Source organism: Gobius niger (assembly GCF_951799975.1).
Source record: "Gobius niger genome assembly, chromosome: 6".
Lineage (NCBI taxonomy): Eukaryota > Metazoa > Chordata > Actinopteri > Gobiiformes > Gobiidae > Gobius > Gobius niger.
Genome location: NC_136857.1, coordinates 39,918,238 through 39,930,335, shown reverse-complemented (window position 1 = coordinate 39,930,335; position 12,098 = coordinate 39,918,238). Strand labels below are relative to the sequence as shown.

Here is a 12,098-nt window from a genome sequence, read left to right as displayed (position 1 = left end):
TTCCCTTAACTGGGCTTAACCTGAAAACGAATCATCCCAGGTCTCTGAGATTTATGTCAGTGATTCATAGAGCCTGAGACACGACACCATCCATGAGTTTCATTATTATTGTTTTTTTTTTACCTTTTTGACACAAAAATCCAATTTGCAAAATAATTTGGAACGCAGTGTAGAGCTTTGGAACCTGCGTCACGGCGCAATGCATTTGGGGTCTCCGGCGCCATCTGAGCTGTCATCGTTAGGCTCCATCGCGTACGGGTTGTTCTCACTTTTCTTTAGCTCACTCCCTCTTGTCGTCATAGTGTATCAACAACACATGAGTCACTGTGTCCCAATAATCTTTCAGAGCTGTGGGTATCTCTCTACATAAAGTTTGTTGGTGCGGGAGTGAGACCGAGCCGTGTCTACTCCTCCATTGACCCGGAAGTCTGACTGCAGTGTTTTAAGGCGTCTCGGACGCGTGTCTTCCAACAAAGTCCATAAGAAATACTGTGTTCCAGAAAGGTTTTATTGGCATTACCTTACAGCCATCCACAAAATACGCAGCTTCTCCACAGACAATAGAACACGTAGACACGGTCGAAAAACTGTATACTGTATATATAATAACTTCGTCATTATAAAAAATCGCGAGGAAATCGAAATCGTAAGTTTAGAATTAAAAAATCGGGATATTCTATTTTTGCCATGTTGCCCACCCCTAGATCAAGCCCACACTTATATTGTCGACAAATGGAAAAACTTTCACAGATGGACAGTGTGGGTTAGGCTTAGGGACAGCTGAGTGAAAACATATTTTTACAGCCGCGGAAAACAGTGACATGAAGAGCCGCTCTAGGAACATAAGGTTTAATCTGTGTTGGTTTTGACTCTTCCGCAGGACAACACTTGGAGAAAATGCCAAAAAAAAGAAAAAAAAAGACCTCTGGCTCTCAGCCTCCAGAGGGCAGCACTGAGGGCAGCACTGAGCCACAGCTCCAAGGGACAAAGTGAGTTCAGTCGCTTCTTATTGACCTTAAACGCCTCAAAGATCAATGTGTTTCAGACAAAGCTAAACCAGATTCTTCTTCTCTGCACAGAAGCAGAGCTGCAGCTTCAGTGTCTGGTCTGAAGACGAGAGAGGACGTTGTAAACCTTGGTCCTGAACCTGCTCCTCCAGACTCAGGGTGAGGAATAGTAAACGTAATGTGGAGTGTATCCACAGCTAAAGCCAAGACTGAACTGCACTGAGTGGGTCATTTACGAAGCGTTGGAGCAAAAAGCAAGAGCAGTTGATATTTTAAAGCTGTGCAAGAAATTCGTTTGTGGAAGAAGCAGGTGTAAACCTTTGCACAGAGCAACATAATGCAGCTTGTGGTCCAGTGTGGTGTTCTTAACGTTTACAAATGTTTGTAACTGGCTCATTTACGAAGATAAAATAATAATTGGTGTGTGGGTCTACAAAGAAAGTACACATTACCTGCGACCATGTTTCCCTTGAACTGCAGTTTACAACAGCTGTCCAAAAAACAGATGAAAAAGGCTCCATGAATCTGTCCCACGTCCTTTTAAAGTCCTTAACCCTTACAGGGTTAGTGCACAACATTGATGGCGTATTGATGATGGCTACATGAGGAGGCAGCTCCTCCCCTGGCGTCTCCAGAGTGCCTGCCTGTAAACCTGCTGGAACGATACTCTCAGCTCTTAAGGAGTCTGTGATAAAACCTCCTAGTCCTCGGACAAACCTCCAGCATCGCAGATATGACCTGAGCGCTCAGTATGTGCAGCAGGTGACGTGCTCCTCTGACCAGCGCCTGGAGGCGCAGAGTTGTTTTTTATTCTTTTTCCCCTGCACCAACAAGTGCACATTGTACATGATTAAATAACTAAAGGCAACAGACACAAAGCACAGGCAATATCTATAGGCTATTTCTTTAAAGCCAAGATCTTTTATTCGTTATAGCCTAATAAGAATTATTTTTCTTCTTTCTTATTAAAAAGTGACAGTTATCCGTCGTCATGTAAATGTTCCCTCAAAGGCTCGGTCAGGTATAACGGCCGCAGCAGTTTTGTGCAGACTGTGCTCGTGCTCTTAAGTCATTTGCATATCACATTTGCGGCACTAATAAAACGCACAGTTTCTTATAGTGAATCAGGAGCAACACAACCACTGGCTAATTTTAAATACGTCTCACAGTTTAGCTCCAGGCTTCTTGAAGGTGGCTGCTGAGTGAAGATGAACATATTTGTATCAGATATTTGGAATCAATACCCAATCATTTATTTTGTCCTGTATTGGCTCTGATATCCGATACTAGTATTGGCTTTGATATTTGATTCCAGTATTGGATCGCCGTCTCCCTAATAATCGTCTCTGCACAGAAACAGATTGATTTGATTGTTTAACTTTTCACCTAGCCCTATTTAAATTGGGGAAATCACGCTTCACCCCAGTTTGGTGGTTCCACCTACCCTATTCTACTCTACCCTGCTCTACTTTGCCTGCATCTGAAATGTTTCCACCAGCCCACTTTACAGTTAACTGGTACTTTTTTTAGTACCTGCTTGGCCCTGGTACTAACCAGGCCAAGCAGGTACTGTTTCCAATGGATACAGTCAAAAGCAAAGCCATATCCATGGATACACCCTGGTAACCATGGATACAGTATCAGATTCTACAGAATAGTGAAAACACAACCAGGCCAAGTAGAGTAGAGAAGGGTAGGGCTGGTGGAAACGAGCCATAATATGCTGGGAGAGGCTAAATGTGTGTGAACTTTCAGTAAAAAAATTCAAAATAAAATAATAAAAATAAACATGACAAAATGTGCAAAAGTTCAAGGTGTATTAGTGCTTTGGTGAAGCAGTGTAGATCACTGCAGGTATCATTAAAGTCGTGGTATCAAAAAAAGAAAAAAACAGTACTCAGCTCTACTCTCGTCCCACAGATTCTCTCCGCCCTCTCCGTCCGCGAGGAGTGACAAGTCTAAGGGCGAGGCTCCATGCTTCTCAGACTCATCGTAAGAAAAGTCCTGAATCTCAGCAGCGAGACTGTGTTTTATGGATGTTGTTGTTGAATCTGTTTGTGATGATTCTAACAAATGTGATGTTAAAGACTCAGAGCTGTGTTTGTGTCACAGGGAAGAGGGAGACACAGGAGACGGTCACGATCAGGGGGTTCAAGGCCCTGCACCAGGTGAGTCTGATCAGTCTGAGGCTCCTCAACTACAAACATCACTGTAGGATGTTCAGTGTCAGGTCCTATTCATCTCCAACACCACAGCGCTGCAGTAAACCTGCAGGCTGGAGACACAATGCTATCGCTAAGCTAGGCTAGTGTCGCTAACAGGTTGAAGACTCACTGAGAACGCTCAGATAAAACATATATTGTGTCAGAGAAAAGTTCCTTGTTTCCTTTGCAGAGCTGTCATTCAGGCTGTATCCAAATGTCCACACTATTCACTATATAATCACTATATAGTCACTATAGTCACTATATAGTGACTATATAGTGACTATAGTGACTATAGTCACTATATAGTCACTATATAGTCACTATAGTCACTATAGTCACTATATAGTGACTATAGTGACTATAGTCACTATAGTCACTATATAGTGACTATATAGTGACTATAGTGACTATAGTCACTATAATCACTATATAGTCACTATATAGTCACTATATAGTCACTATATAGTGTGGGCCTATGTAGTGAATGAGGTGTAAGGGACTAGGGTGGACATTCGGATACAGCTTCAGCTTTTACAGAAACTCAAACATAATGCAGTCCAAGAGATAAGGCTCTGGTAGGTGTGGTTTATGCAGAATAATTAGTCATGTGCTCCTAGTGGTGATGTATTAAAGCTGGAAAAGAAGAGTGAAAAGTGCAAAGACATTTTAACTTTTTTTCTTTTTTGTAGATGTCGATATGGAAAAGGACAAAGCAAAGGTCAGTAACTCTTAAACCCGACGTGCACAGGATTAGAATGACCCTCAGGTCAAGAGTAAAAGTGACCTCTGAGTTTCTGTCAGTGTGAATCTGTCATGTTATTGATGGAAAACTACATTTCCCTCATTTTTAACTTGATTCATAAACTCCTCAGTCCTCAGGTGATTCTAGTCCTGTGTGAATCCACATGTCGATGTTTAGAACGATTTTAACCTGAATGAACTTTAAATAAGGACAAGTATTTTACCAGAATATATTCTGTGTTTAAGATAGCATTAAGAAGCATTACTCTGGCCATTTTGTCCATTTAAAAGTATAAAAGCTTAAACAAAGTGTGATGTTACTGACGTGAACAACAGCGTCAGACAGAGCGACTCAGAGGGAAAGTTCTCATGTGTTTGCTTTAAGTTCAGACGGAAACGTTATGTCTGAGCTGAATCTCACAGACGTGAAGCTGATGTGGTTCATCGTAGCGACTTTAAGAAACACTAAAGTAAAGCTCATTAACAGATCCGAGTCAGCGCTGCAACAGGAACGAATAAAAGGCTCGTGGTCATCGGGTCGTTCCACCAAATCAGTGCCTTTTTACGTCTCAAGGAACAACCACAAAATGACCACCACAGCTGCAGTGTAACATGTTTTATTGATCAATTAATGAGTTTATTAATGAATGAATAGGTTGGTAGATTAGACATTGAATGGGGCACCAGTTCGAAAAAGGGAACAATATGAAAGTAAGAATTAGTGGCGTTGGAAGTGTTTGGAAGGTGGGGGGACACATTTTAAGAAGGGTGAGGTCTTATTAGATTAAGACCTATAGTGGGACAAGGTCAGGGCAAAAGCAGGCCAATGTTAGGGCTTTAGCGGGACTACATGCAAATCAGGGGCTACTTCAGGAAAGCATGAGACTCGATCTGCTCAGCAGCGCCTCCTCCTGTCAGCAGGGTGGACATATAGGGCTAAACACCTGTGGAGCCGCTGCTCTCCTGTGCAGCCCTGGCTTTATGATGCTTGTGGAAAACCTCAGTGAACTAAGTGTTCTTTAGAGCTGGCGTGCTCGTGTTTGCATTTGTGTCAAATCTGTCAGTCTGTCCAACGACAAGCCTCCAGTGTTCTCACGTTAGTCATTTTTCACCCGTTTACATTTCAACCGCTCTGAGTTGATCTTTCCATTTTCTTACATTCGCCCCCTAGTGTACAAAAATGTACACGCAAGATTTTTTCTACTTTTTTTGCATAAATCTCTTGAAGTACTTGATGACTTTCCAAAACTACCAAACATATAATCATTGAATGGAATTTAACCTTTTAAACCAGTTTCATTATGTAAACTTTGAAAAATGTCTAATTTGCTTATTTACTTAGTATTTTCTGAATGATAAACATTAGAGCTGGGGCTTTGGTGTTTAGAGCCTTGGATGTGTCAAAGTTTGGACTAATATTGATTTGAAGCATTTGTAGTGTTTTTGTAGTGGACGATTCTTTATGTGAAAATGTTCTTGGCCCCATTGACCAAGAATCCCCATTTTGTATTCCTGACTTCCAGATTTAGTGCCACCGATTTTCCCACTCTGTGTCCTGGAATCCAAACATGATGTAAACCAGCTAAGAGTTTGTTCTGTGGTGGTTGACAGTGTCAAAGGCCTTACGAAGGTCTAAGAACACTGCACCGACCACATTCCCTCTGTCCAGATCTTTGTTAATGGTATCTATTAAAGCAGTACTAAGTAACTCTTGCCCCTAGAGGCCATAAGCGCAACTGCAGGTGTCGTAGCAAGTTGAGATTTTAACTTATTAATTGTCTGTGAGAGTAAATACTACGCCAACAGAAAAGGCGAAGGGACAGAGGGATATTGTTCATCCAGTTACACAATGGAAATATTTTTTTCACACAAACTTGGCTGTAGTGATGCTAGCCCGCAGTTAGCTTTGCCCGTTAGCATGTTAGCTTCTTCTTCGTGATTCCATTAGTGTGTATTGGTGGCTCTGGACCGGTGGCAGTCAAGTTGCAAACATGGTTTTCTGTCCAGAGACACCAGGGGGAGATGAAAGACCCTCCAATCATCCCATAAACACTTGTATCACTCCCACAGGGACTACGGGGAGGATTTATTAAGGTAAACACGTTACTTAGTACTGCTTTGAGCAGCAGGTTGCAATTTCTGTTGAATATTTTGGCCTAAAGCCGAACTGCTTTGGGTGAAGAACATTATGACGTTTCTTCCTCATTCTACCTATCGCAATAATTGTTTAAGGTCAAAGGTCAATTTTATTTATAGAGCACATTTACAAACAGCAGCCACTGCCCCAAAGTGCTGTGCAGATTCATAAAATAAAACATCAACATTTAATACAAATAGAATAATAAAATCAACATGAGAAAAATGCTCAGCTCAGCTCGTGCCGAAGGCCAGTGCAGAAAAGTGAGTCTTCAGCGAGCGCTTGAAACTCTCCAAAGATGTTACAGTTCTAAATGTAAAGGGAGAGAATTCTACAACTTAGGGCCGGCTACAGCGAAGGCTCCGCCCCCTCTGCTCTTCTGCTTAGACCTGGGATGGTCTAGAAGGTATTGCTCAGCGGACCTCAGAGCTCGGACAGGACTGTGCAAACATATCAACTCTGACAAATAAGGTGGAGCTGATCCATTTAGACAAACAAGAGGATTTTAAAATGTATTCTAAATCCAACAGGCAGCCAATGAAGGGATGCAAGCACAGGAGTGATGTGATCATATCGTGATGCTCCTGAGAGCAGTCGTGCAGCTGCATTTTGTACCATCTGGAGGCGCTGAATCGAGGATTGGCTCAGGCCAAAATAAAGTGAATTACAGTCGTCCAGGCGACTGGTTACAAGGGCAAGAACGACCGTTTGGAATTGGTTAGGGGGCAAGTAGCGCTTCACCTTCCCAAGAAGCCTAGGATGAAAAAAGCTCTAACCACTGCGCTCAGCTGCTTTTCCAGCTTAAAAGAGCTATCAATAAAAACACCAAGAGCTTTGCCACAGGACTGAGAACGAGACTCAAGTGGGTCAAGAGCATTTTTGCAGAGATTGAGGTCTCCAAAAACAACAATCTCTGTTTTGTCCTCGTTCAAATTTAGAAAATTAAGGGACATCCAGTCCTTCACTTCCTGAAGACATTGATGCAAAACGTTTGGTGAGTTGACATTCAGGGGAAGATACATTTGTACGTCATCTGCAAAGCAATGAAATTGAATGCCATATTTTTTAAATATGGAACCCAAAGGCAGCAAGTACAGCGCAAAAAGAATGGGTCCTAGAATTGAGCCTTGAGGAACACCACAAGACAAGGGGGCCCTTTTAGAACTAAAAGAATCAATATTTACAATGAAAGACCGATCTGTCAAATATGATTTAAACCAGTTGAGCTCTGTAGCTCGCAATCCCACATAAGACTCAAGACGGGAAATCAAAATCTTGTGGTCGACAGTGTCGAAGGCTGCAGTTAAATCTAACAGCACAAGAACAGCTGAGCTGCCGGAGTCTGTTATTAAAAGAAGGTCGTTAAAAACTTTTAAAAGAGCCGTTTCAGTGCTGTGCAACGATTTGAAACCAGATTGGATTTTTTCACCAATATCAAACAATTGAAGGTGCAACTGTAATTGAGCATACACCACTTTTCTAATATTTTTGATAAAAATGGCAGCTTTGAGATGGGCCTATAATTAGATAAAACAGAAGGATCTAAGTTGCGATTTTTCAAAAGTGGTTGTACTACAGCTTGTTTAAAGGCAGCGGGCACAGCCTGACATCAGAGAGACATTTATCAAATGTGCAATACAAGTCCCAACAGAATCAAAAGTAGCTTTTAGAAGTCCAGCTGGAATACAATCTAGGGGACAAACTGAGGATTTTAAACTGTCAACAATTTTAGACAGATCGGACAGAAGAACACAATCAAAATCACAGAAGCTTGCAGAGCACACAGGTGTAACACTAGGATCTGTGGCTGGAGTAGACAAAGTTGACCACAAGTTTAAAATTTTGTCAGTGAAAAACTTACAGATCTTCACACAAAGATGCACACGGGACAACACCAGTGGGCTCCAAAGGATTAATAATCCCATTCAAAACTTTAAAAGAACCTGGGGTTTGTGACTGTTGTTAGACACAATGTTAGACAGATGCTGAGCTTTCGCAGTCTTCACAGCACTCTGATATTTAGAAAGGCAATCTCTCAGAATGCCAAGGGAGACATGAAGATTGTCTTTCTTATATTGTCTCTCAGCTTTACGACAGTCACGTCTAAGCGCACGAGTGGTGTCATTCAGGTTTCCCACGCCTGCTTGTGGGCCTAAGTGGAGCAACAGAATCAAGAATGTCTGTGCACAAGTGTCAAACATGATAACCAGTCCAGTAATATCCATATTTTCGGCCGAGAGGATTTTGTCGTTTATATTGGCCGCATTAAAAGCAGTGGAAAACATTGACGGTGTGGATGCGTTTAAAGCACGTAATTTACGCGCTGGGAGAAGCGCTTTGTTTGTGGAGCAGGACAACGAGAGAGTAAAAAGCACAGGGAAATGATCCGATATGCCTGCATCACAGATCTCTTTAAGATTCACGTTCAAGCCACAGTACAGTACAAGGTCCAATATATGACCCTTTTCATGGGTACGGATATTCACCAGCTGTGAAAGGCCAAACGAATCCAGAATGTTTAAGAAGTCATGGACCAAAGGTTTCGAGGGACAGCACACGTGTATATTAAAATCACCAACAACTAGAAAGTTGCTGCATTTCACAGTTATTTCAGCCACAAACTCCGAGAAATCACGAATAAAGTCCTTGTTGAATTTGGGAGGACAATATACAAGCGCACAGAGCACGGGCGGATCCAGTATGATTTCAAGAAGTTGTAATTCAAAGCTCTCATAAGTTTTTGTCGGAACCATACGGCACTTAAAGTTAGTTTTAAAAACAGTCGCTAGTCCTCCACCCTTGCCTGATTTCCGCGGAGTGCTGTAGAAAGAGCAAGCTGGAGGAACAAGCTCTGAAAAGGCTAAAGACTCACCGAGAGGAATCCATGTCTCAGTCAGCAGCATAAAATCCAGATATTTGACCGTGAAAAAGTCATTTAGCACAAAAGTCTTATTTCCCACCGATCGTGCATTAATCAGCGCCAAATGTAGTGTAGTATCCTGGGACATCTGTGGCGATTGTGCCCAGGGTAGTGAACGAAGATTCCCATAGACCACACCGCGCCCAGCATTGCGAGGTGTGTGAGGGAAGTAGACTTCAACAGGCGCGCTCAGCTGGGCCAGTGAGGCAGTACCAGGGCCGATGGGGAGAATCCACCGCGCTGCTGTAGCACATGTGGGGCTCGAAGGAACGCGATTTGATCCCGAATGCTGTCCACGGAGGGACCGCAGATTAGCCCGCACTCTCACGACAACACCACCACGTCTACCCCGGCGTCTCCGTCTTCTTCGGGGAGGGACTGGTGCGCGCCGCAGGTAAGCCGGCACATCCGCGAGGAAGGCAATTCTTAGTTTCGAGAGCGATTCATAATGATTGCGAAAGTTCAGAAGCGACAGTCGATCGTACACTATCAGAGCTGAGACATTTTCATTCAGAATAAACTGCAGGATGAGAAAAAAACACTGCTGGCGCCATCCTTCCTTAAATCATGCGTTTTAAGTGCTGGCTCCCAATTAACATTGCGTACATCATTGTCGAGGCGTATCAGGGCATATCATTTTTCCTGATTACTTTTGTTATTTTAGAAACTGAATTTTGTGTATGACACTGCAGCTGTTTCTTAGTCAGTTTCCTTGACATATGGTCAGACAGTAACAAGACTATAGGTTTTCATAACTCGTTCTGGTTTATTTGTAAACTTAAGGTCTAATTTGAGTTTTACTTGGTTTTGTTAGTCCTGTTGGGCCCTCTGTTAATTGATGTAATTTATATTTTGATGTTTTTGCTTTTAGTTTTAGTTTTCCATGTTAATCTAACCAATTAATGTTGAAATCTCCGAGCACAGTTATTTCACTATCACCTTTTGGTGATAAAACAATTTTTAAAACTAGACATTCTAGTTGCATTCTAGATTTCAGTGCATGTTAAGGTTTTGTTAACATATGTTAAAACACCTCCTCCTTTGCCTGTTTGTCTGTCTTTGTGAAAACAAGCATATTCTGGGATTTCAATCATTTGAGTAGGGATGTTAGAGTTTAGCCATGTTTCGGTCAGAGCCAGAAAATCCAAGTTTGAGTCTGTCAGCAAGTGTTCAGTTTGCTCTCGCTTTGAGACGAGGCTCCTTATATTAAGGTGGCCTCCAAGAATTCCTTTCTGCTTACAATGGCGATCCCATATCACTTCAGCGTGATTAACAGTTTGGAAGTACCTCTGTTTTTGCTGCGTTGGTCTGCGTTGCTTGCGCAGCTGTTTGGACGTATGCTGTGGCTGGAGAGTCGCATCTCTGCTGCTGAGGAGATCACCTGTGTCCACTGCCCCGTCGGTTGACCACTGAGCCGCCACATTAGCGTCTGTATCTGGAAGTCCCACAGGATCTTGGCTCGGTCGTTCTCCACCACCTTTGGAGGTGTTTCCCACTTTGACCTTGGGGCTTCCAGCCCATACTCTGCACAGATGTTCCTGTACACTATACTAGCCACTTGGTTATGGAGTTCCATGTAAGCTTTCCCTGCAGCATCTTACACCTGCAGTTATGTTCTTACACCTGCAGTTATGTTCTTACACCTGCAGTTATGTTCTTACACCTGCAGTTATGTTCTTACACCTGCAGTTATGTTCTTACACCTGCAGCATCTTACACCCTGCAGTTATGTTCTTACACCTGCAGCATCTTACACCCTGCAGTTATGTTCTTACACCTGCAGCATCTTACACCCTGCAGTTATGTTCTTACACCTGCAGCATCTTACACCCTGCAGTTATGTGAAGCTGGATTGTCTCATTGGCCTCTTTGCACAGTCTACACCTGGGGTCTTGTCTGGTGTGGTAGATCTGGGCCTCTATTGCTCTGGTGCTCAAGGCCTGCTCCTGTGCAGCCATGATGAGCCTCTGTGCCGTCCTTTAGTCCTGCTCTGTCCAGCCATTGGTAGGACTTCTGAATATCCGCCACTTCAGTTATGTTTGGGTGGTACATGCCGTGTAGGGGCCACTTCAGTTATGTTTGGGTGGTACATGCCGTGTAGGGGTCACTTCAGTTATGTTTGGGTGGTACCTGCCGTGTAGGGGCCACTTCAGTTATGTTTGGGTGGTACCTGCCGTGTAGGGGCCACTTCAGTTATGTTTGGGTGGTACCTGCCGCGTAGGGGCTTGTCCTCCCATGACGGGACCTTCAGCACCTCATCTTCTGTTCCCCATTGTCTGAGACATTCACTGAGCGTCATCTGTCGGAGCCTTGTCCTTGATGTACTTATGGATCTTGGATGTTTCATCCTGGATAGTGGCTCTCACGCTCACTAGTCCTCGGCCTCCTTCCTTACGGCGAGCGTACAGCCTCAGGGTGCTGGATTTGGGGTGGACCCTCCGTGCATGGTTAGGAGCTTTCACGTCTTAACATCTGTGGTCTGTATCTCATCCTTTGGCAGCTTATTATTCCTGCAGGGTATCTGAGTACTGGTAGGGCGTAGGGACTTGTTCTTGCCATTGAGCTGCTTCTTAGGACCTGCCTTACTCGTTGGAGGTATTTGGCCGTAGCTGCTTTCCTTGTCACCTCTTCGAGGTTGCCATTTGCTTGTGGGATTCCGAGGTACTTGTAACTGTCTTCAATGTCTGCTATTGTTCCTTCTGGGAGTGAGACCTTCTGTGTGGACGACCTTCCCTCTCTGAGTCACCATCCGACCACACTTCTCTAGTCCGAATGACATCCCAATGTCTGCACTGTATATCCGGGTGGATCAGTGAGTCGATGTCTCGCTCATTCTTAGCTACAGCTTGATGTCATCCATGTAGAGGAGGTGACTGATGGTGGCCCTGTTCCTGAGTCGGTATCCATAGCCAGTCTTGTTGATTATTTGACTGAGGGGGTCAGACCTATGCAGAACAGCAGTGGGGACAGGGCTTCTCCTTGTGGCTCGCCATTGGCTTCAAGGGTGGTTTTCCACAGCCTCATCGAGTTTGCAATGAAGGCTCTTAGAGTCCTGTTGATGTTGTATTGCTCCAGGCACTCAATGA

At 43.6% G+C, this 12,098-nt stretch overlaps 1 protein-coding gene across 1 annotated transcript in view; it reads left to right on the top strand.

Moving 5' to 3' along the window:
* Positions 1-1,118: 1,118 nt before the first annotated feature.
* The window catches only part of LOC306964895 (interferon-induced very large GTPase 1-like), a 470,425-nt gene continuing 459,445 nt past the window's right edge, over positions 1,119-12,098 (top strand). The window contains exons 1-3 of the mRNA XM_079559062.1: positions 1,119-1,166; positions 3,120-3,175; positions 3,904-3,932. Of these exons, the coding sequence (XP_079415188.1) occupies positions 3,912-3,932 (21 nt within the window). The 5' untranslated portion in view covers positions 1,119-1,166; positions 3,120-3,175; positions 3,904-3,911. The remainder of the gene's footprint in view (positions 1,167-3,119; positions 3,176-3,903; positions 3,933-12,098) is intronic.